The 20,396-nt window shown below is 40.2% G+C and overlaps 1 protein-coding gene and 1 non-coding gene across 5 annotated transcripts; both read left to right on the forward strand.

The window, feature by feature from the left end:
• The first annotated feature begins 4,521 nt into the window (after positions 1-4,521).
• Positions 4,522-4,595, forward strand: TRNAI-AAU (transfer RNA isoleucine (anticodon AAU)). The gene has a single exon. It is a non-coding gene; the product is annotated as a tRNA-Ile (tRNA).
• Positions 4,596-9,249: 4,654 nt separating this feature from the next.
• LOC143860346 (endoglucanase 12-like) lies at positions 9,250-18,936 on the forward strand. 4 transcript variants are annotated; one of them, XM_077370932.1, is made up of 6 exons: positions 9,250-9,596; positions 10,285-10,860; positions 11,614-11,921; positions 13,144-13,741; positions 15,527-15,699; positions 18,351-18,936. In XM_077370932.1, the coding sequence occupies exons 2-6, from the start codon at positions 10,491-10,493 to the stop codon at positions 18,750-18,752; spliced, it is 1,851 nt and encodes a 616-aa protein (XP_077227047.1). In that variant the 5' UTR covers positions 9,250-9,596; positions 10,285-10,490; the 3' UTR covers positions 18,753-18,936. The 4 variants fall into 4 exon arrangements, with proteins under 4 accessions (XP_077227047.1, XP_077227048.1, XP_077227049.1 ...); XM_077370933.1 differs by having other exon boundaries at positions 10,299-10,860; XM_077370934.1 differs by having other exon boundaries at positions 10,317-10,860.
• The last annotated feature ends 1,460 nt before the right edge of the window (positions 18,937-20,396 follow it).

Here is a 20,396-nt window from a genome sequence, read left to right on the forward strand (position 1 = left end):
TTTGACCAACTCATTTTGTCTTTTCTTTTTTAATTGCCTTTCCAGAGCTTTTTGGGTATTGTTATAACCTTTGACAGCTCATAACATAATAAAAGACAAGGTGAGTGCAATTATCAACATATGATTCTGCGAATATCTTTTTTTTTTTTTGGAGTATGACATTTTTCATTGAAACTAGAGAAGCATCAAGGACGAGCAATCCTCCTGCATTACAAAATATCAACGAGAACTGGAATGGACATGCCCAACCGAGAGAAGTCTTAAAATAAGCAAAAATAGTCGTGCATCTTTTCCATCCATCGACTTTCTGTTAGACCCGCACCATTTCTTAACAGGATTCCACATAATTCTCCGTCCATCTTCATTAGTCCCTTCAGGACGCCCTTTTTCGATCGACAACCAGCTTTCCTATGCCGAGCACTTCTCCAGCTCCTCCATGATGTACTTGATTGAAAAAACCAGCATGTCAATGAGCATGTGCTCCAGCAGTCGATTCAAGAAGACATGGTTTTTTTTCTGGCAATCCTCTCCTCAACCAAACGGATACGTACAATCCTGTTGGCTTCCCAATTCAATCGCCTCGCAGTCCTTTCCTCTCTTAACATCAGTTGGAAGAAGGGATGTTCGTAACATGGGGAATGGGTATCCTTGACAGAATCCGTCTCACGGAGCCTAAACATGGTGAAAGGTCTATCTGCAGCCTCAAGGTTAAATAATTCCCACTGCTTTGGGAGGAGATCCCTCAACAACTCTCTGTGGGTCGGGTTAGTGATAAAGGCCTTCTCTTCATCGTAGGTCATCGCCCTCATTCTCATGAGAATGTTTTCTAGTACCATAATCTCTCTGAAATACCTCCTATTCCTACTTCCAGAGGACAAAGATGATTCGTTATCCATACTTGTTGGTTGACGAGAAACTTACCCACAAAATCTAGTGTCTCCAAATATTTTCTTTTACTAGATTTATTGTTCTTCAAGCTCTATACCACGGATGCCATAGAAACCAAACCTCAGATGCTACAAATCCCGTCCCTTCATAATAATGACAAATGCTTAGGTTAGCATGATAAGGGGGATTTTTAATCCATTTCCATTTACCAAAAAGAAGTAACTTTAAGGAAGCTTGTACTCCACGAGTGCACCTAATAGCCTCGTAACACCTAGAAAAAACTAAAGGGTAGGCCTCCCAAACAAAACCGCCAAAATCTACGAGTAATAGAGGCTTAAAGATGAATTAACCAAAAGCAAATCCAACTCTTGGAAGATGGGAAGTTAATTTGATAGGCTTTGGGAACCGATCATTGTTGGGCCTCCTTATAGCACCCACAAACTTCTCCAAAAAGAGTGAACAAGGTTTTGGTCTTGCCACCTTCGCCTTGAGAATTAAACCCGAGGTGGTCTCGCCAAAGACAAAGTTTCTTGCTTTAGCTTGGTAGGCACATATTTTGTTCAACTTGGTAGATAGATCTAGCCATGATACTTTCCGCCCAGGGGCAGGAAGGTCAATTGACCCGGATCCTACTAAGGAAAGGCAAGAAAGGCTCTCACTGTCAGGGAAGGCGTGCCCAGGATCCTTGTCAGATCTGACCTTGGGCAGCGCACCCAGGACCGATTCAAATTTTGAATTCAGAATAGGGGACAAAAACTCGTCGGAAGGCAGTCTCGGAGGATTCAGTTGGCCTTCTGTCGGCGGCAATGACTGAAAATCCAAGCCTGCAGAGCCTGACGAGGATTTGGTCGGAGAATAGCACTCTAATTTTTCCAGAATTTCAATCCCAGTGGAATATATATAATCAAGAACCCTAATTTTAACATTTGACCTAAAATATTTCTTCCCGGGGGCTAAAATTTTGGCCGAAACAAAGCTCATACAATGTTGGTATCTGCCTTCCATCCTTATTTCTAGGACCTTACCAAAAAGATTCCCTAAAGCCTCTACTATAGATACATCCCAAACATGTAATGGGATATCATAAAAATTAACCCACAAAGGTTCCTCTCCATGAGTAACTTCCTTATTCCACAGTGAGAGGGAGCTCAAATGATTCCCCAGAGCTTCCAGGCCTTTGGAAAGGACTAGCGAGGCCTGCAGTTTTGAACCAAACATAACAAGAATTCATCCTCCGCCAAGGTAAAGGGGCATTGTAAGGATGGAATGTCCTAAAGCTTTTGTGCCCAAAGCCAGAGGTCCTCTAAAGATCCTTTGTGGTCTTTCGTTTTCCCTATCAAACAGGTTTTAAGAGAATTCATTAGGATTTCTACTTCCCTTCCCAAGATGGTTAAAGTCGGGTTACCTCCCTTATCTTTTGAGGTGATTGTACCAGGCCAACAATTGCTCTCATCAAGATCCCCCTCCAGTCGAGGTGAGGGACGAGCACGTGGTGCCCAGGAGGAAGGGGCCCTAAGCCGGTGACACCAGTGGCAATTATCCCTCTATTTGAAGTTAAGGTACCTACAAGGAAAGCAGAGCTAGTTTTCATGCGCAGAACCTACCTCTGTTTCCAATTTTCCTTTAGACGCGACTCCTCCCGTAGACAACAAGACCAATTTCCTTTTATCTTGATTACATATTCTACAACAATTTTACCATCTAAAATTTTGGTAACAGTAAAAGGAGCATACCAATTTCCTTTTATCTTGATTACATATTCTACAACAATTTTACCATCTGAAATTTTGGTAACAGTAAAAGGAGCATTGCCAGTCCTCCGACCCTCTCAGTCATGATGATTCTGCGAGTATCAGTTGCTTTATTTTTTTATTATTTTTATAAGCAGATATAGGCTATTATAATTTTCAAAAGGCAATCAAACAGTCAATCAAGAGTTTCATAAACTGAGTCCCATCAACGGGTGTAAACGAGCCGAGCTGAGCTTGGCCAGGCTCGGCTTGGCTCGGTCAGGCTCGGCCAGGCTCGCGAGCCTTACCGAGCTCGGATTATATTATGTCCACACCCCTCATCTTCCCTGGACAGCCCTACTAGTGTAATTTGACTACTTTTTTTACACTATGGGGGGTGGTCCTAGTAACAAATGGGGTTCCAAAAATGAAGTGACATATTTTTGCCCCCCCCCCCTTTCACTCCATGGACAACCCTTTTAATGTATATATTAATATATAATATATATATTTAAATATATTAAATTCTTAACGAGCTTTAACGAGCCGAGCCGAGCCTGGCCTAACTCGGGCTCGGCTCGTTAAGCTTAACGAGCCGGCTCGGCTCGGCTCGTTAAGGATTCGAGCCGAGCTTTTTTCGAGCCGAGCTCGAGCGAGCTTCCGAGCCCGAGCCAAAATTGACACCCTTAGTCTCATCTTAGATTGATCAATACGTTCATTTGATAGGCATTTAGTTGGATCTTCTATGCCCAAAATTCTTGTGCGTTGAATGTGAACCATTGCCTATATTTAGTTTTCGCTGCATGTAACGATGGAAATGATTTGCATTATATCTCGGCCGTAACAATTCGAAATAAAAAATACCATATCATGCGAACGGTTCGGATCAATCGAAGTTGGGATCCACCATTCTGTAGTGGGTCGATCTAGCTTGTATCAGGTTGCATGGGAGTCTCTTCAACCATTTCTCTTCGACCTGCTGATTCACCGAGTTGGAGTCAATAGAGTGAACTCAGTCCACTGTCCAACCTAATCTTGTTGTAAGTCTAATTTTTGGAGTTATATGTCATACCTATCAAAATCACAAAAGAATTAATTTTGTCCGAGTCTAGGGTTTTTGTTAAGCATCACATTTCCATGTACAGTTTTTAGGATTCATGTGTAAATTAGGGCCCGTTTTGCATAACCCCCCCCCTAAACGGATAAAATCCTCCCTGTAACTGTTTCTGTGAGAGTGGTTCACTGCTTGAGGATAAATTCACCCCTTTTAACGTTTTTCTTTGCCTTTAAAATCTAACGAATAACGTTAAAATGTGGGGGGGGGGGGGGGGGGGTAATATCATTTCCCCTCCCATTTTGTATTTGGAATTGAGTTACGAATACAAATTGAATAGATCCGGCAGCTCATGTAGAGGGAGACAGAGAGGGAAGGGGGTACTTCCTAGTGAAGGGGAGAGGTTGAGGAGCAAAGAGGGTGAAGGAAACTGCCACATCTATGGATTTCCAATTTCTTATTTCCACAGCAAACTTAGAAATCTGATTTTTTTCACTGTCTGCATTAGAAATCGAAGAATTTGATCTGATCCAAATTACAATGCAAAAAGGGCTACAAATGTGAGAAATCCAAATCAAAATCTTCTCGGCATCCAACGGGCCGTTAGTGAATTTTATAAATTTGTAAGGATTTGATAGGCCATTTGGCCTCTCAATTTTGTATGAGAGAGAACATATGCTTACTTTTTAGCAGATTTTGTTTTATTTATTTAAAACAAAATGAGTCTGCTAAAAGGTGAAATGAGAGAACAGAGGCTTACCTTTTAGCAGATCTGGCTTGGGTCTACTCAGAAATTGTCTAGTAAATTAAATACTATAAATATATATTAATCAGTAAATTTGTCACAAAGGCCTATTAGCTCAGTTGGTTAGAGCGTCGTGCTAATAACGCGAAGGTCGCAGGTTCGAGACCTGCATAGGCCAGTTTTTAATTTTCTCTTTATGGGTATGTTAGTCATTTTACTACAAGCCTCGAAAAAGTAGTCAATCCGACAAATAACTGATTGCCACGTGGCGTTAAGTGGTCACGAGTTCTTTCTATAGGGGTATGTTAGTCATTTTACTACAAGCCTCGAAAAGTAGGAGAGTTCAATCCCACTAATAACTGATTGCCACGTGGCGTAAATAAACAGGTCACGAGTTCTTCCTGTACGCATTTTTTTTTATGGGAGATGATATTTTCACCCCACTCTGCAGGACGCATTCGCCCCCCTTTCAACGTGATCTGACGTCAAAAAGCGTTAAAATTGCCCACTGGCCACTGTTCACGTTATAAAGGGGGGTGAATGTTTAGTGAAGGGGGGGGGGGGGTGAAAATATCATTGCCCTTTTTTATTAGAAGTCAGGAAGAAATTAAATAAATGGAAGGCTAATCTTCAGGGAGAAAATATTTTCTCTTCCCATTGTTCTTCCTCCCTCATATTATTTTAGTTTATTTTCCAGGATTCAACAACTGGAAAACCCATTCCACCTACCAAAATCCCTAAACCCACCTGGATACAAACTCTTCCCCATTCAAATGTCACTAATTTCCAGGTTTTATTAAACCTAATTTGACATTAAAATATTTTTTAATCAATTAATTAATTACTAATGCTAATTTAGGTCAATTAGCAAGCGTGGATTGTCGGATTTTCCTCCCACTAGTATTTCCGCTCCTGTGTCATTTTCCATATTAGAAAATTTTACTTGTTTTGAATATTGGCCGCATGAGTAGGAAGAAAAATGAAGAAAACAATGACTTCATGTGGTAGGGCCCACCAAGTTAATTTCATTATTGAATTTGCGACGAGATGCTAATTTGTGGCCGAGGTTTTAAATTTCGGTTTCTGTAACCATTTCGGCTCTCACCGAGACTGAAAATTGAAATTTCGTCCGAAATTGGGTACGCTATTAAAAAATAATATATTATTTCACACCAAACTTCGGCAGAAATTTTGGGAAAAATGCTATATAATTTCTCAAAATGTCGGACGATATTACAAAAAAAATGAAATTTTGGCTGAATTTCAGTACCGTCTCGGGTTTAGGCAATTTAGGTTTCGGTGTTGACTTAAATCCGAAATTTCGGATTTCTTGCATGTTTAGTTGGCAGGAAAGTGCATTGAAAGGGCTTTCCTAGCAAAACCTTTCTTACTTTCATTACTTTTTTAGAAAATTGTTTTAAGCGTTTATTTTCCCTTTATCTATGTTTGCTGCCTAAAAGGAAATGAGCACTTTACTTATATTAAATCATAAAATATCTTCAGTGGGTAGAGTCCATTCCACCTTCTCTCTCTCTCAACTCTCAAGTGTATCGCCTAAAAGTAGCCCATTTACTTTTCCGTGAATGGCTGGGATTAAAAAAAAAAAAACGGTTTTTAGTCAGACTAATCTCAGCCATTCATAGGAAAGTGAATGGACTGATTTTTAGCAACACACTTAGTGGGGATTGGGGTGAAATAGCCTCCCACACATATACCAAAGAGTTATATATGTATTAGCTGTGCGGCCTACACAGAGGGCTGATGTCCCAAAAAAGAGAATGGATCCTACATGTAAACTAATCACTAATTTGCTAATTTGTCTAAGATGGAACTGCCTGTGCCTGAAAGTTAGGGCAGTGATAAATTTACCCCATTAAAGAAGAATACACCCCTGTATTCTTCTTTCCAGGGGGTGAATTTATCACTGCCCAAAAATTAATGGGAAGTGATATATCCGCCCCTTTTGATTACTTGGAACTTCCAGTAGAATGTACGTGGCAATCAGCCCCATTGAATCCTTCTGAAATACATTAGCCTCCATGCAGTCATTGATACATTGCTACTGAAGGGACAAATATATCACCTACACCCTTGTCCGAACACTTCTCACTGCTTCAATCTACTTGATCTGGCAGGAAAGGAACTCGTGACTATTTCATAAAAAAAAAAACCTATAAAAGGTTCCTTATAAGTAGAATTATCAGTGCAACGAGGTCTCGTATTTTGGCCCTTAAGCTGGAAGACGAAGACTCTGAAGGAAACCAGAGAATTTCCAACACCTTTAATCTTGCCCTGTTCAGTAAAGCCACTGAACCAAAATTTTGTCATTAGGAACCTCCTGCTGCCTATGAGATCAAGTTGAATTCGGACGCTTCCTTGGCTAGTGATTCCGCCTTGATTGGAGGCCTTCTTCGAGACCACAAGGGTGCAATCCTTTATCTCTTCTGTGTTAACTGCAATCCTCACCCAATCCAAGAATTAGAAATTGAAGCCATCCATCATGGAATCAAATCTGCCGCGCAGCACCAAGTGAAGAGACTGTGGATAGAATCTGATTCGCTCATTGCTGTTATGGCCATAAACCTGCTATGGCCGTGCCCATGGTGGAAAATCCCAACGCTTGAAAAAATTTGATCCATGCTCAACTCTTTTGAGAGCTGGAAGCTGACCCACATTTGGCGTGGAGGCAATAGAGCAGCTGACTTCTTATCCAAACCCAACTGTATCTGTAAAGAAGACTCAATTACTCTTGAATTGGTTCCAGAGGAACTTGCAAATATTGTTACTGATGATGTATCCGGAATGATTTATCCTCGATTGTAAATTTTCTTTTTTTTAATATAGCTGGTGGGGGTCTGCCTAACCCCAAATTACCGATAAAAAAAAAAGAAAAAAAGGGACAAATATATCACTTCCTAAATTAATGAGGCTTATGTATAAAATATTGAGTAGTTTACTAGTGGGTCCAATGTAGAAGTCTTAATGGACAGAAGACAATGAACCTCACAGGTATACTAAACTATGATCTATTAGTGGGACTAAGATGAAAGCTGACACGGAAAAAAGCTAATGGGCGTATTAAAATAAGTAATGTAGCGCCTGCATTGATGCATTGTATTAATCACTAATCAACTAGTAAGACTAAGATGGACTGTCTCATGGCCAAAAACCAATGGGCCTACAAAAAATATGAATCCACATGTATGCTAATCAATGATCTATAAGTGAGGTATGGAGGACCCCATAGCTAAAAACATATATTAGTAGGGCCTACATAAAGGGTCTATTAATGACCAAAATTTAATTGACCCGCATACATGCTAATCAATGGTCTAACAGTGGGGCTAAGATGCGGGCCAAATGACCAAAACTAATAAGGCCCACATGAATCCTTAGAAGTTTAAGGGGAGTGAAATATTGGTCCCTTTTCTTCCCCGGGGCCACCCTGCCTTAGTGTATTTATTTATGACTACTTTTACACTACAAGTGGGTGGCCTAAGGAAGAAAATGAGGCCAGATGTGAGTTGGAGTACTGAAGTCTAGATGATTGAATAACATCATCTGTTAGTAGCTTAAACTTTTGGAGCAATTGGTTGTTTAATACTTTAATCTGCGCAGCGCAGCATGAGAGATGAAAACTTGTTTGAAATAAGAAGGGAAACGTTTTCACACAACCACATTTTGATATTTACACATACCCAGCTGTGTTTTCTTCTTTAATTGGGTCATGAGAGCTTTTTAGGAAATGTAATAACCTTTTGACAGCTCTTTAAATACTAAAAGACAATATGGGTTAGCGGAAATATCAAAATATGGCTGTGCTGATATCATTTCCCAATACAAAAATGTACATTTTGACTACTTTTTTGTTAGTGGTGAAATTGGGATGGGTTGGATCATGTTGACACCGACCCTAGCCCAAGCTGAGGTGTCATTACCTCAACCCTAATACGACCCAACGTGAGCGTTTGGGCAATGCGGGTCAACGCTAACCCAACCTACCTCTAAATCTTGTAACCCTAACTCAACCCGTCTAACCTGATTTTCTAAATCGGGTCAGGACGGGATTGGGGCCAAAAGAGAAAAAAATAATAAAAGAAATTAAGAACCTTTGATTTTGAAAATCACGGTAAAATTAGTGGGACAAGCCGAAAAGGGTTGGGTTCGGTCGCGTCGCATCGAGTTACTCAAGCCCTCAAGCCTAACCCAACATGAAATTAAATTGGGTTGGCTTTTTCCAACCCTAACCCAACTCAACCAGAGCTGAAATGGGTTGAACCTGTCGGGTTCAGGGTTCGGGGTCAACCCTACCCAAGTAGCACGCCTAATTTTTGTACCTTTGTAAAATGCAGAATAGAAAATTGGCAAAGGGTCAAAACCCAAAAAGCATGACAGCCGGAGGAAACGACATTTTAAAGAAGGGAAACCATGTGAACACTGGCTAGTTAAGCCTACCTCAAAGTCTCAAACAGCCCTTGTCATGTTTACAAAGAATATTATATATAGAGAAAGCTCATTATGATTAAATAGAACATAATGTATTATATTAATAGAAAAAGCTTATATTACAGGCATGCTTTTAAATTTCGTCCGAAATCCGAAATTTCGAACGCATTTTTAAAAAATAAAAAAATAAATGTTACAAAATTTCGGAATTTCGAGATTTTCGTCCCATTTCGAACCTTAATACCAAATTTCGGACCCGCGAAATCTCGGATTTCGGTGGGGTCCGAAATAGGTACCGAAACCGAAATTTAAAACCTTGATTATAGGATATGTATTATATAATTTATATTAATAGAACCGATTCTCAACATGGATTTTCAAAACCAACAAGTTGAATTGGCGTGACCGCAGAGTTCTCCATCAATCCAGCTGCACCCCTAACAACCCAATTCATAAACAACACAGAGGAAAAAAGATGCATAGACAGAAAAGGAAAAAAAATAATGGAAAACACGTTTCTCTTTCATTTGACTAATATCTCTCTTCATATGGAAGAAAAAGACTTGCATAGAAAAAGACAAAGGGAGAGAAAAATTCAAGCAGGAGGAGGAGGAGGATAAGAAGGTTAGTTTTTGGGGTCATCTCTCTCTTGATGATGAATTTCCACTCATAAAAAGTGGGTGATTTTTCAGAAGGTTTTTTGGATTGTTGAGCACCTCTGTTCATGATAAAGGTAATTTTTTTCTTTGGAGCTTCTGGGTATTTCTTTCTTTGGAGCTTCTGGGTATTTCAGATTGGTTTTTGTCCTTCTTTATGTTTTTGTTTTCTTTCCTTGATCTCTGTATGATCTTAGGCCCTGTTAAGAAAAAAAAAGATGACTTTAACCAACCCTATTCAATTTTTACTTAGAGGGGCCTTCAAATTAAGACTATATCCCTTTTAATTAACTATTATCATATCATTTCCCTATAATTCACAAAAAGAAAAAAAAAATCCAAGAAAAAAGTTTTCATCAGAAATGTATTTCTTGAAAAATCCAAACAGGGCCTTATGGATATGACAGTTGAATTTTCTATATGAATTTCAATGGTATCTTAACTGGGATTTTTTTTCCCGTAAGGAGCTCTGATTTGTATTTTTATTAGGAAGTTTCCTTCTTTTTCTAATGAAAAATTTTCATTGATTCTTCTATAAATCTTAGGATTACAGAATTGGGTTTTTGAATGAATCCCATAGATATCTAAATTGAGTCTTTTTGATTGAATCTGTTATAACTATAATTTTATTCTGGTATTGAGATTCTCTCATCTGTGCTATTTGCCTCAATAAAAAAAAAAGATACTTCATCGAACAATTTTTGGGTAATATTCTCTAGTGCATCATATATAAATACTGAATTTGCTTATCTGAATTGATTCCAGTGATGTCTTAATAGGCTCTTCTTCAATAATAGATTATGACATTGCCCTACAATCAGAACCCGGGCCAGTGTTTGCTCAGGAAGAAAGCCAGTGATTACCATTGAGGCATTATCAAACATACAATTGTGTTGTTGTGTAGAAGTTTATCAGATCGAATTCTCCTCGGAAACATCTATTTGTGGATGAATTTGAATTGAGTTTCGAAGATGCATTCGGCGAATCAGTGGGGAGGTACATTTGAAATCCATGGAGACTTGAGTACAGATGACGAGCGGAGTCGGAACATGGACATGGACAGGGCAGCTCTTTCTCAGCAACTGGATGAGACCCAGCAGAGTTGGTTGTTGGGACCTCCAGACAATAACAAGAAAGGGAAATATGTTGATTTGGGGTGTGTAGTTTGCAGCAGGAAGGCCTTGAAATATATCTTTTGGACCTTATTGATATGTTTTGTGGTCATAGCCCTTCCTATCATTATCGTTAAGTCCATCCCCAAGCACAAACCAATTCCTCCTCCTCCTGACAATTATACTATTGCTCTCCACAAGGCCCTTCTCTTCTTCAATGCACAAAAGTGTAAGTCTCTCTCTCTCTCTCTCTCTCTCTCTCTCTCTCTCTCTCTCATGGGTGTTCTTAGGATATTCTTTTTTTGTACCCTATTTCCTCAAGGGCACTTTTGTCATATTTCTGTTGCGCCATGATCGACACCATGGGTATACTACGAGGGACTGATTATTGTCTTTTGGTGACAAATTTTGTTCATCTCCAATGAGTGTATTCCTTGTAGTGACCTTAACATAGCAACCCTATAGGGCAATGTTCCTTTCGGATTTTGAGAATTGATTTTGAGTCCAGTTTTGGACACAAATCAATTCTCAAAGCCTTAGCCGCTAGCGCTCAAGGTGCCGAGGGTAGAACATAGTGCTTTCACAAGCTTCCTAACTGGCCACTCCTCTGTTTCTTTCTTTGCACCAGTTCAAGATAAATGGAAAACTAAGGATATTTTGTGGGTTAATGTCTAATAGGGGTATTTGGGCCATGATCTAATAAAAGAGCATTTTAGTAATATTTTCTTCTATGAGGCATTTTGGCGATTTCAGAAATAAGTCTCTCCATGAAGACCTCTACAAAAGTGTCTTTACCCCTTAATTCAAAACTGGTACTGTTCATTCCTTAGTACGGTGGAACTCGGGTCGATTTTTGGGAATTTGAGTGATTCCAATTCAATTTTTAGCAAAAGCTCAACCCAACTTGTACCTTCATTCCTTAGCACATGATCATCTTGATTACTGTATTCATAATTATTGATATTGATGGGGACTCATGCAGCGGGCCGATTGCCGAAGAACAATGGAGTGCCTTGGCGCGGGGATTCTGGCCTGCAAGACGGGTCAGACGTGCCCGAGATAAAGGGGGGTCTCGTCGGAGGGTACTACGATGCCGGAGACAATATAAAATTCCATTTTCCGATGGCCTTTTCCATGAGCATGCTAAGTTGGAGTGTGATAGAATATAGTCAGAAATACCAAGCCATAGGGGAATACAATCACATAAGGGATCTCATCAAATGGGGGACTGACTACCTCCTTCTCACTTTCAATTCCACTGCAACCACCATCAGCCACATCTATTGCCAGGTACCACAAATAAATCTTTACTTTTCAACTTGGTTTTTTTATTCACACCTCTTTTAGAGGTGCAGCAGAAAAGAGAATTCTATGGGTGTGTATCAAATATTAGTGCCATTGGTGTACTTTTTTTATTGGATTTAGAGGCTTCTGTATTGATAGACATTGATAATCATAGGTTGCCCATTTGCTAGTCTTTTAGGCCCTGTTTGTTTTGGATTTTGAGAATTTGATTGAGAGTCCCAAATTAAGGCCATGTTCGTTATGGATTTTGAGAATTGTTGGATTCAAATTTACATTTAATTTTCAGTCCAATAATCAGTTTGGACACACTATTGGTTCTCAGAATCCAAAACAAACAGGGCCTAAGGACATGTTCGTTTAAGATCATGATAATCAATTGTGATTGCCAAACCGATTTATTGGACTCAAATTTATGTAAATTTGAGTCCAATAATCGATTTGGCACTCACAATTGGTTTTCATAATCTTAAACAAACAGGGCCTAATTGTTGGACCCGAAATTACCTTTAATTTCGAGTCCAATAATCAGTTTTGAACTTAAAATCTCAAAAAAATGGGGCCTTAGAGGGGTATCAGGTAATTAAGCTAACATCCATTTGTCTTTTGTCTTGTGTGCTTCATGAGTTTAGTGTTTGCAATTACAAGATTACTAACAGAAGACCAAAGTACTGATTGACTTCTGTTGCTTGAACAAGCTGAAATGACCAAAATACCCTTGATATCAAGTGTTGAGATTACTATAGTAGATTCTAAAGTACAAATACAAGATTACTATGGTCATGTTTGTTTTTTCTTTTGAGAACCAATTGCTATTGGACTCAAATTTAGGCCCTGTCTGTTTTGAATTTTGGTACTGATTCTGAGTCCAAAATTGATTATTATAATCAGCTTTGGACTCACAATTGGCTCTCAAAATCCAAAACAAATAGGGCCAGGCCTTATGTTCAGGACCTGTTCCTTTTAGATTTTGGTAATGTTATTCTAACAATTGGTTTTGAACTCGCATTGCCAAAATCTAAAATGAACAGAGCCTTAATTTCTAGTCTAATCAGTTTTGGACAGAATTAAATTTCAAAATCCAAAGCAAACAGGCCTAACAAAGCTATATTAATGCCAATGTGATGGTTTGACATTGACTATCAAAACTATTCTTTCTTTGACTTTGATGAAATGACAAAAATACCCTTCTAACGACGAGAATTGCTAGGTGGGCGGGGCACTGAACGGTTCGACCACCCCAGATGATCACTATTGCTGGGAGAGACCAGAAGATATGGATTATCCAAGAAAGACCCAAACATGCAGCTCGGCGCCCGATTTGGCAGGCGAAATGGCCGCGGCTTTAGCCTCGGCCTCCATTGTCTTCCGAGACAATGTAGCCTACTCAAAGAAACTTGTCAAGGGGGCCGAAACACTCTTCAAATTTGCAAGGGACTTTGGAAAAAGAACACCATATAGCCGTGGGAATCCCTATATAGACCAATTCTACAATTCAACTGGGTACTATGATGACTACATGTGGGGTGCCGCTTGGCTATACTATGCCACAGGAAATACTACTTATCTTGCACTGGCCACAAATCCGGGGATACCGAAGAATGCGAAGGCGTTTTTAGGGATACTAGATTTGAATGTGTTGAGTTGGGACAACAAGCTTCCCGCTGCACAACTGTTGTTAACGAGGATGAGAATTTTTTTGAACCCTGGGTACCCTTATGAGGACATGTTGAAGAGCTATCATAATGATACAGACCTCACCATGTGTTCTTACCTTCGCCATTTCAACACTTTCAATTGGACCCAAGGTAAAGATCTCCAACTTACTCTAATTAAGTTACTTTTGTTTTGTTTTTTTTTTTATGGGTAAGCTGGGAGTTAGGCGGACCCCTACCAAAATATTAAATAAAGAAAGATGATACTACAGTAGGAATAAGACCACTGCCGAATCTTTAGAACAATCTCTAAAGAAAAGGCAGAACAACTGGGGTCATGATAGCCTTGAAGACAAACCCAAAACAAGCAAGAGACAAGAAAATTAAGTTCCTCTTCCTTGTTACTCTGCATGTGTGGCCACGTTTGGCAGCCATGAAAGTTTTTTCCATGGAATACAAGTTTATATCAATTGGTAGGAGAGTGACAAGGAGGATGGGAGAGGGAGAGAATTGAGAGGGCATGAATGAGGAGAGGGTGAAGGTGAAAAATATGGAAAAGAAAAACTATATTCAAAATAGAGTTTTTGTTTTAATTATTTTCAGTCACTTTGCACCATCTCCTCATTCGCGCCCTACTGGCCTCTCAATGCTCCCCGTCTCCCGCTACCCCTCTCTCAATACTTTAAGCTTATATTTCATGGAAAAAACTTCATAGTTACCAAACATATATAGCCATGTGTGTGTATCTTTACCCATTGGAAAATGGTAAAAGGAAAGTCACTTTTATGCTCCTTCCTAAAAGACACACGTATTGAGCCCACTTCAGACTCTTGCACACGATCAGATCTGTTGATCTGAACTGAGACCATAAGTCTAACCAAATGAGAAGACAACTTGATATGATGATTCTAGGCCCTTCACCCATCAAGGCTAGCTTAGAGGTCCACCAAGAAAATCTAAACCATTGATTTTATGGTCCTTTATCTCATGCATAGAATGTTCATTTGGTATGGGACCAAGACCATGTGTTCCAACTAATGATGTCCTACAAAATCAACTCTTTTTTCATTTGGTAGGTAAGCTGGGATTGAACCTGCGACCTCCATGTTGAAGAAAAAGTTTCACCATTGAGCTAAGGGCTCAATCCCAAAATCAATTGTCTTGATTTGTTGTAAATGTAATTTTTGAGTTCCATAATCAGTTTTGGACTCAAAATCGATTCTCAATATCCATAACAAGGGAGTCTAGATAACAGCTAATTAAAACGTGAATTTTAAGGCATTTCTTTTTTTATAGGTAAGCTGGGGTTAGGCAGGACCCCTACCAGTGTATTAATGTGGGAAAAAAAGATATTACAATGAAAAGCACAAAGCAACACCACTATCCCTGGAGAGTAGAGACCATATTTAAAAGAAAAGGGGGCAAACAAATGATATCAAGTGGTCCAGTGGTCCACATTCTTCGATCTAACCCTAGAGACTATCTATTTGTTATGAATTTAGCTTACCACTCAATGGGTGAGTGCTGGAGTTACATAATGGGCTAGCTTTATGGGTGCATATTGGGATCTTTGGGAGTGTCTTCAGCAGGGAGTGCGGGACTATTTCTTCTTTGGAACCTCTAGCCACGACTCACCTTCGGAGTCATTGTGGTCCGTCAATAATTCGTTAGATGACTCTTTTCTTCCATCGATTTCTTCTAAAGTCATTTCCATGTTCGATGTTTTGTTATCTTGGTCAGATTCTTCAGCTGCAGATAGGGCTGATAATCATGTAAAGGGCAAAGGCAAAATATAGCTAAAAAGGAAAATATTTGACGGAAGAACATATGTTTTACCACTATATGTCATGAAAACATGTGTACTTAAGTCATTTGGATACATACATGTGTATCACTTGCATCTAACAGTTCTAAATGTTTTTCTTCTCGTGGGTGCAGGGGGAATGATAGAGCTTAATCATGGAAGGCCTCAACCTCTACAATATGTAGTAAATGCTGCCTTCTTGGCGTCTCTATATGTAGATTACATGGATGCTGTCAACGTTCCAGGATGGGTCTGTGGTCCTAACTACTTCTCTTCCGACGTTCTCCGTAGCTTCGCCACCTCTCAGGTATTCCTTATTCCTTTCATTTTCTTCATTTTTTATCAATATATTCTTTCAAAGTTCCCATTGATGCAAGGGCTTTACATTAGAAAAGATCAAAGTACCAGCCCGCACGGGTTTGGTTCTTTGGCTTAAAGTCATGGGTATGCTCCCTATTTCAAATCCCCCAGGGCTTACTTGATGCGTGTGGTTTAGTGGTGATCGTGTGCATCCGTAGGGAATAGTCCCATACTAAAAATTGGGCTGAGGATACCCTTAGGGAGTGGCCCAGTGCATGAGGCTCCCGCCATTGCGGGGGGTCTGGGGGGCTAGATGTAAACATCTATACCCATGCTTTGCAGAGAGACTGTTTCCGTCACTCAAACCCGTGACCACCAGGTCACAATGGAGCAAGCTTACCGTTGCGCCAAGACTCACTGGGGTGAGGATACCCTTATGTTATTTAAAAAAAAAAGGATTAGAGTACTCTTCCTGTTTGGATTGTGAGAAGAACATTTATCGGTTTTCCTAGGATTTTTTTTTGTCTTCAAGATTTATAGGACAATGATATAGTTAGGGAAATGTTATCAGCACAACCATGTTCTGATATTTGCACAAATGCAGCTTGTCTTTTCTTTTTTAATTGGCTTTTCAGAGCTTTTTGGGAACTGTAATAACCTTTGATAGTTGTTTAAATAATAAAAAATACGATGTGTTAGTGCAAATATCAAAACATGGTTGTGCTGAATGCTGATAACATTTCCCTATAGTTATGCCTTTTTTTTTTTTGGAGGGATGTTATCATTATAAAGAGGAATGATAGACTCAAGGGCGCCTTTGCAAAAAACAGTTACAAGGGTGCCGCCATTCGTCCATCTCAAGTAGGGCTGGCAATTTCACCCGAAAAAGCGGGGATCCGCCCCGCCCCGTTTGGGGAGGGGATTCCCCGATTTGAAAGGGGAAGGGGAAGGGGAAGGGGATTATAAAAATTCCCCGGTGCGGGGAGGGGAAGGGGAAGGGGATGGAGTTGTCCCCGCCCCGCCCCGCCCCGCTACGCCCCGCTAATCAATGCCATTTTTTTGTAAATTTTTAAGTGTTTTTTTTAAGGAAAACTACTAGAAACTCTGTGGATCGGCTACAAGATTCCCCCAAACATAAACTTAGCTTGTCTTTTCCTTTTAATTAGCTTCTGAGAGCATTTTGGGAACTATAATAACCTTTTCACAAATGTTGAAATAATAAAGACAAGCTGAGAGCCTGAGACGCTGAGTGTATGCAATTATCAAAAAATCGTAGTGCCAACAAAATTTTAGGGTTGGATTGCAGGTTTTAATTTTCAACAAGAAAAATTTAGCTACTAGAAATTTGTTTCATGTCAGCATTAGACTGAATTGCAGTTAAAGAAATAAGTCATTTGTTGATTTTGTTCTCTTCTCCATTCTCATTTCTCATGCTCATCTGGGGGTTAAGATGCTATACAGAATGAACTAATGAACATTATTTTGCGTGTGTGAGCGCCCACTTATGGACTTTTAAAGTTCATTGTGACTACTGAAATAGTTACTTTTTGCACATTGGCTGTCTGTTAATGAAGGTAATCCTGGTGCTCATTTCCTATTTATCATTCCATAATTTATGCAGAAAATTGCTGAAAGATGAGGTCCTGTTGTTATTTATGTTTGTTGTCTCATCCATGCATTTCTGATTTTGTCCATCTGTTTGTTGATCACATGAATAGAATCATAGCATTCATCACAATATTGTCTGTAATGGACGTAGAAGAAAGAAGCTCTGTTTGCTGGTTTGATTAGGTTCCAAAGAGGGGGCGGGGCGGGGATTTTGTCCCCGAAGGATGCGGGGAGGGGAAGGGGAAGGGGAAGGGGAAGGGGAAGGGGATTAGATATTCCCCGCGGGGAGGGGAGGGGGATTCCCCACCATCCCCGCAGAGGGGAAGGGGAAGGAGAGGGGGAAAATTCCCCGCAGAGGGGAAGGGGAAGGGGACCCCAACATCCGGCCCCGACCCGCCCCGTTGCCACCCCTAATCTCAAGAAAGTGGCAATGACAAATACAAAATTAAATGAACAATAAATGCATTTTGTTGACAATAACAAATAGGAGCGCCCTTGCAACTATTTTTTTGCAAGGGCGCCCTTCAGTCTATCATTCCTCCATTATAAATTGAAGGTAAATAAAACTTGAATGGCTTTGGTTCAAAGTTACTTTTTTCTTCAATTGTAATCAAATAATTTAACAGTAAGAAATTTTGGAGAAAATTTTCTGTTACTACCGATTTGCTAGGGACCATTGCTGAAGGCATTTGCAGACAGGCTTTTGCGTGATAGAACAGCAACCTCAGATGAATGAAAATGAATAAGACAAAATCTGAGCCTATGTGACTGCTCTCTCATGCAACAGCCTATCCACGAAATGCCTTCTGCGATGGTCCCTAGTAAATCCCTTTCCAAACATTCCCTGTTATCCAAACAGAACCAATGCAAAGGGGTATTTTTGCCCATTCACTCATGGGCAGTGTTATACCAGAAGATGCAAGCACTTATTGATTGCATAGAATGTAAGAATCATGACAAAGTTACTAAAGCTTAAAGTTTTAATAAACTCCCCAAATGACCAAAATAACCTTCTGAAAACCAAAATGTACTAATTTTGTGTTTCTACAGGTCAATTACATATTAGGAGCCAACCCTAAGAAGATGAGCTACCTGGTAGGATACGGTGCGAACTATCCTAAGCATGTACACCACCGTGGTGCATCGATACCTCACGACGGGAAAAAATACTCGTGCACCGGTGGATGGAAGTGGCGTGACGCCCATGGCCCGAATCCGAACCTAATCACGGGGGCCATGGTTGGTGGACCAGACCGGAATGATGGGTTCAGCGACATGCGCACCAATTACAACTACACCGAGCCTACAATGGCCGGCAATGCTGGTCTAGTCGCGGCTCTCGTTTCGCTTACAAACAGTGGTCGTGTTGGTATTGATAAGAACACCATTTTTTCAGCAGTCCCACCGCTGTACCCGAAAACGCCATCCCCGCCACCGCCTTGGAAGCCATAAAATCTATAGCTATTGTCATTTACTTGCCCCTGAATTTCATATTTTTTCCTTTTGTGTTTTATGTTTCCCTGATCTTGTTTATTCTGTAAAACAATACCATGGACGTTTTCTTTACTTGATAGTTGGGGGCGAAAAAATCGGTTTATATGAAGTTTTGTGGAATAACATAGGTGCTTCATTGCTATCTTTACTGTGACAATACCCATGGAGTTGTAAATTAAAATGCTTGAAGCATGCAAAGAGCATTTTCACTGGGTTAGCGATTCTTGGGTTTGTTTGTTTTTCTCTCCATGTTCTTCATCTAGAGGAGCCTACCGTAGGAAGTGCCATATCCTAAAACTTCCACATCAGACATTCCCAGTCATCTGCAATTTGGTAGTATATGATCTCGTAATGATGGTTCACTAGAGGGCCCTAAGATAATCTACTGAGAGCATAGTGATGAAATGTTATGTGCCTTTTTTAAATTCAAAGGTCGAGCCTACATGATAGGTTGGATGATCACAGAAAGCCTGGTAAGATAGATGTTAAATCTAAATTTTATAAGTATCTTTTACCCCGTTTCTCCAAGCTATCGTTTATTAGAGATCTATTTAATTTCAAGTGTCTTGGTAAATGGACCAAACATTCATTTAATACCTACCCAAAAAAAAAAAAACATTCATTTAATCTAGGGCCGTGATATTCTCAACCCCTGCAGTACGCATTCACCCCACTTTTAACGTGATTTGACATCAAAAAGCATTACAGCTGCCCACTGTTCACGTTATAAGGGGGCAAACGCATACTGCGAGAGGGGGGAGCGGGGGTTGAAAATATCATCTCCGTTGATGAGTGTGATGTACCTTCTCCGCACAAGGATCGCTGAACGATCATCGTGATTTTTCCTTTTTGTGGCACGCTCCTCATATGTAACACCCAGCCTTGGTGTAGAGGGGGATGTTTTCAGAGGGATACAGAGGATTAGTCCATCAAACACAATTGGGTGTTAATGTAGTTAATGTTTGGGGAGATGTTAAAAAAATAGGGATCTGCTAGGGACCATCACTGAAGGCATTTTGCGAAACGGCTGTTGCATGAGAGTGGAGGACCTCTCTATACAAAGCTGCCCCAGTCTCCTAGAGACTCCCTCCCTACCAAGTCTATCAACCTCACTATTTGCCAACCTCCGTACACTATGAAAAGAAACGGGGGACCCCTCTACACAATCTAAGATCTCGTCCATCTAATGAGCAAAATGAGCAAACCGCCAAGGAGACGGAGAACTCCCTCTGAGCCACCTAACAACGTTGAGGGAGTCACCCTCCACCGCTACCTTGTCAAGAGACCTTGTATCTAACATCATTACACCTTGATGAACTGCTCTGATTCACTCTCCATTTGAGTCCGCAAACCCAATCAGGCCTGAAAAAGCCCAAAGCATTTCACCTTGCTCGTCTCGCAGGAGACCTCCTATCTCGGCCAAACCTAGGTTCCCTATCCTGGAACCATCAAAGTCGACGAACACACTAAAGGGAGACTCCCAAATCTATTGAAAGATCGACCTCCGATCTGTACTATAATATACCTCTCTCCATCTCTGCCACAAGTCATATGACGGCACAAAGCAGAAGCTAGGCAAGACCTTAGCCCAAGAGATGGTCA

Source organism: Tasmannia lanceolata, unplaced genomic scaffold (assembly GCF_043159265.1).
Source record: "Tasmannia lanceolata isolate RefF3 unplaced genomic scaffold, GAP_Taslan_0.1 ptg000037l, whole genome shotgun sequence".
Taxonomy (NCBI): Eukaryota; Viridiplantae; Streptophyta; class Magnoliopsida; order Canellales; family Winteraceae; genus Tasmannia; species Tasmannia lanceolata.

Coding starts and splice junctions, on each gene's coding strand:
- LOC143860346 (XM_077370932.1), top strand. CDS start 10,491: ATGCATTCGGCGAATCAGTGGGGAGGTACATTTGAAATCCATGGAGAC. Junction 11,922..13,143: donor TCAGCCACATCTATTGCCAG/GTACCACAAATA, acceptor GAGAATTGCTAG/GTGGGCGGGGCACTGAACGG. Junction 15,700..18,350: donor GTAGCTTCGCCACCTCTCAG/GTATTCCTTATT, acceptor GTGTTTCTACAG/GTCAATTACATATTAGGAGC.